The sequence below is a fragment of the Sinocyclocheilus grahami genome, unplaced genomic scaffold (genome assembly GCF_001515645.1).
Source record: "Sinocyclocheilus grahami isolate Dianchi unplaced genomic scaffold, SAMN03320097.WGS_v1.1 scaffold17022.1, whole genome shotgun sequence".
Taxonomy (NCBI): domain Eukaryota; kingdom Metazoa; phylum Chordata; class Actinopteri; order Cypriniformes; family Cyprinidae; genus Sinocyclocheilus; species Sinocyclocheilus grahami.
The window spans coordinates 529-4,046 of NW_015516402.1; the positions used below are offsets into that span (position 1 = coordinate 529).

The following is a 3,518-nucleotide window of genomic DNA, read 5'->3' on the forward strand; positions in this document are numbered from 1 at the left end:
TCATTATACAGCGTAATGTTATCGTTAACTATATCGTTGAGCCCCATTTAATACCATGATAGAAAGAGAATGACTTATTTTATGAATAAATTAGTTACTCATAGAGAAACAGAGAGTGATCAATATTAATATGAATAATTATGAATAATGTTAAGCACTTACCAGCATAATATTGAGGGGCTTTCTGATTTTTAGGATTTTCAGCTTGGACTTCTGAGATGACATGCTTACTAGAATCATCACTGGGGCTGTCAGTTATCTCTGATCCAGAAACATCGGAAAATACTGGAAATAAAACATGCACAAACATGTACAAAATTTAATTACTAGGTATCATAGACTCGTGGCACTGAAGAGAAAGAAATGATGCAAGGAAAAAAAAAAGAAGAGGAAATTAATCCCCTTTTTCCAAGGTGGAGATTGTGTCAGAGACGATATTCCAAAGTTCCCCAAAGGGCTTGTTATTACAAGGGATCAGATAGCCGGCGGCTAGTCATATTACCTCTTCCACATTTTTCCTTTTAACCATACATGGAAACCATTTGAGGGCAAACCTAAACTGGTCTGAACAAGAGGCAAGGTGTAGCTGGCTATTATTTTGGAGGAGAAATGAGGCAGGGTGTGTCACAAAAGGTCTGTATGCACCTATTTTGACAAGGTTTATCCTTTGGTATTCTATAAGCCACACACCTATACACATTCTTCACCGTTTAACCATAAAGCCCCTACAATACTTGTGTTCAGTCATCCCTGAATCCTAGCGACTCTGAAAGGACTTGCATTCCATTGCACAATACCCTAGTGACACATCTGAGGTCCACTTAAAAAAGCCTAGAGGTGATACAAACCATTACCACAGTGCGATTCCTTAAGTACTGACGTTTCATTATTTAAATAAAGCCATCTTATAACATGAGACACTCAAATAAAGTGAGATAATTAATTAACCATATGTAACCATAATAATTAATTGTCACATATGGGAAACATGCATTGATTGCCCTCCAAACCAGTATCTATGTCCTCTTCTGGTGTTTCGCAGTCCAGCATCTCTTTCAGACGCTCGGCCACATCAGCTGTACTTTCATCTGGAAACATGTAGTCACACACAGACAGGCCGGAGATGGGCACTGGTGCAAACACACGCCGAGGAAGAGCCTGCTGCCCACTGCACAGACCAAAGACAAACAATATGGGAACTTATGTCTTGAATTATGAATACATTTATTTTTGTACTATGCACAAAATGATGTCACTCAATGAAGACAACTGTGACCCTGAACCTCAAAACCAGTCAAAAGGGTACATTTTTTGAAATTGAGATTCATCTGAAAGCTGAATAAATACGCTTTCCATTGATGTATGGTTTGTTAGGATAGGATATTTGGCCGTGATACAACTAAAAGAAATCAAAATATTGAGAAAATCACCTTTAAAGGTTTCCAAATTAAGTCCTTAGCAATGCATTTTCCTAATGATAATACATTTTGATATATTTACGGTAGGAAATTTACTAAATATCTTCACGGAACATGATATTTACTTAATATCCTAATGATTTCTGGCAAAAAATAAAAATGTATAATTTTGACCCATACAGTGTATTTTGGCTAATGCTACAAATTTACCCGAGATACTTATGACTGGTTTTGTGCTCCAGGGTCACAATTGTGGCAACCTACTGCCATCTAGTGGTCAATTTGGTGTTTGCAAAAGTTTGTTGTGGAAAGGATAGTGCACCCGAAAATGGAAGATTCTGTTATCATATATTCACACTCGTGTCATTCCAAATTTGAATGACTTTCTGTATTCTGTGGAACTTAAAACAAGATATATTGGTAACCATTTTTATATCCCTCTTCAATTATATGGACAAAAATGCAATGGAAGTCAATGGACTGAAAGGGTTACTAATATTCTTCACGATATCTTCTTTTATGTTCCTCAGACGAAAGACAGTCATAAACATTTGCAACAACTTGAGGGTGAATAACTGATGACAGCATTTTCATTTTTGGGTGAACTATCCCTTCCAACAGCACATGTAAGTCATGATGGACCACTGTACCTTTGTGACTCCCTTCATTTATTAAAAGATCTTCCAGAAACATCTCCACTCTGGAGCAAACCGTGTTTATGATGCCTCTCTTAATGGCCTACCAGTACAAAGAGAATATAAATCAGTATTAATCTTCTCAAAGACAGCAAATAACAGGCAAACAGAAAAAAAGTGTATTTAGTCAGCTTTCTGATCATGACAAATGTTGTGTAATATAATTTTCATGCTACGGCTGATAACCGATAAATGAATAAATTATTTTGTCTAAATGAATATTAAAAAAAAAGAAAGAAAAAAAGTTGAATTGAATGAATTGAAAAAATGAATTCAGGCATTACAACATTATAATGTACAGTATAAAAAAATGAGTTTACTTTGAGATTTGCTAAAGATTACATTTAAAAGCATTATTTAATTATGAGTGTTTTAAAGATTTTAAGTGAGTGTTAGATGATTGGCAATGGTAATCTAAAAGTAAAATAGGGGGAAATGAGCACTAACAATTAAATATCCAATATCAGTATATTTGATATATATCAAACATTAGTTCTTAACAATATGGTAGTGATATATTGCACATCCCTAAGCATAGAGCAGTATGAATAGGCTCTAATGACCTGTGCTGCATGTCTGGCTTTGGGTTTGTTGTTGTGGATGTAGGCCCTGCAGTAAACCACCCCTCGAACCTTCACGGAGCCACTGCACACCTGAACCAGAGCACTGCTGGTACTGCTGGCACTCATCCAGCTCTGACTGTTCCTGTGACATTGATATACTTATTATATATTTGACAATACACACATATTTGCACCATTGATAATCTTCATCAGAAGAAACTATTAGAAGCTGCTCACATCAGTGACAAAGATCCGTGCTGGCAGTGTCTGACGATGGGTAGTTTTTGGGTTCTTTTTCTGAAAAGAGCAAACATCAACTCAAATGAAGAATCATTATGACAGTGGAATGACAGAGTGAAGTTTTTACCTGTCCTGATGAGAGTTCAGAGTCATCTAATGCCTGTCTGCCATTTATGAGACAGTAAGCAGCCTCAATCTGTTCAGCCCACCTCCTAAGACCATCCTGGACAAGGGAGGCAAAGGAAGATTAAACTCACAACATATCAACCTACTCTGCTCATTTTCCACAATATCCTACACAAGAAAAACACTACCTTGTTTTCCATGCACCCTTCATACCTTCATGCACTTGTCTGTGATATCAGAAGACACAAGGATCTGCACATCCACCTCAACAGAGCAGATCAACATGGGCCAGGATGATGAGACACCTGTCTGATACTTCCAGTCTGCTGGCTTGGCCGAACTCTATAAATGCAAAACAAATAAAACACAGATTAATCCAATACTATCTGCCACACTATTCCAAGCTTTAAGACAAAAAAAGTGTCTCTTACCTGTGGATCTTTCACATCAAATGTTTTGCAGACAGTTCTGCACAT

The 3,518-nt window shown here is 36.9% G+C and overlaps 1 protein-coding gene across 1 annotated transcript in view; it reads right to left on the bottom strand.

Moving 5' to 3' along the window:
• The window catches only part of LOC107579390 (protein odr-4 homolog), a 4,644-nt gene that overhangs the window by 522 nt on the left and 604 nt on the right, over window positions 1–3,518 (bottom strand). Inside the window, exons 4-11 of the mRNA XM_016265225.1 lie at window positions 3,474–3,510; window positions 3,256–3,384; window positions 3,044–3,139; window positions 2,914–2,973; window positions 2,677–2,835; window positions 2,069–2,156; window positions 993–1,178; window positions 163–285 (exon numbers count right to left, since the gene is read on the bottom strand). Coding sequence (XP_016120711.1) covers window positions 163–285; window positions 993–1,178; window positions 2,069–2,156; window positions 2,677–2,835; window positions 2,914–2,973; window positions 3,044–3,139; window positions 3,256–3,384; window positions 3,474–3,510 — 878 coding nt within the window. The remainder of the gene's footprint in view (window positions 1–162; window positions 286–992; window positions 1,179–2,068; window positions 2,157–2,676; window positions 2,836–2,913; window positions 2,974–3,043; window positions 3,140–3,255; window positions 3,385–3,473; window positions 3,511–3,518) is intronic.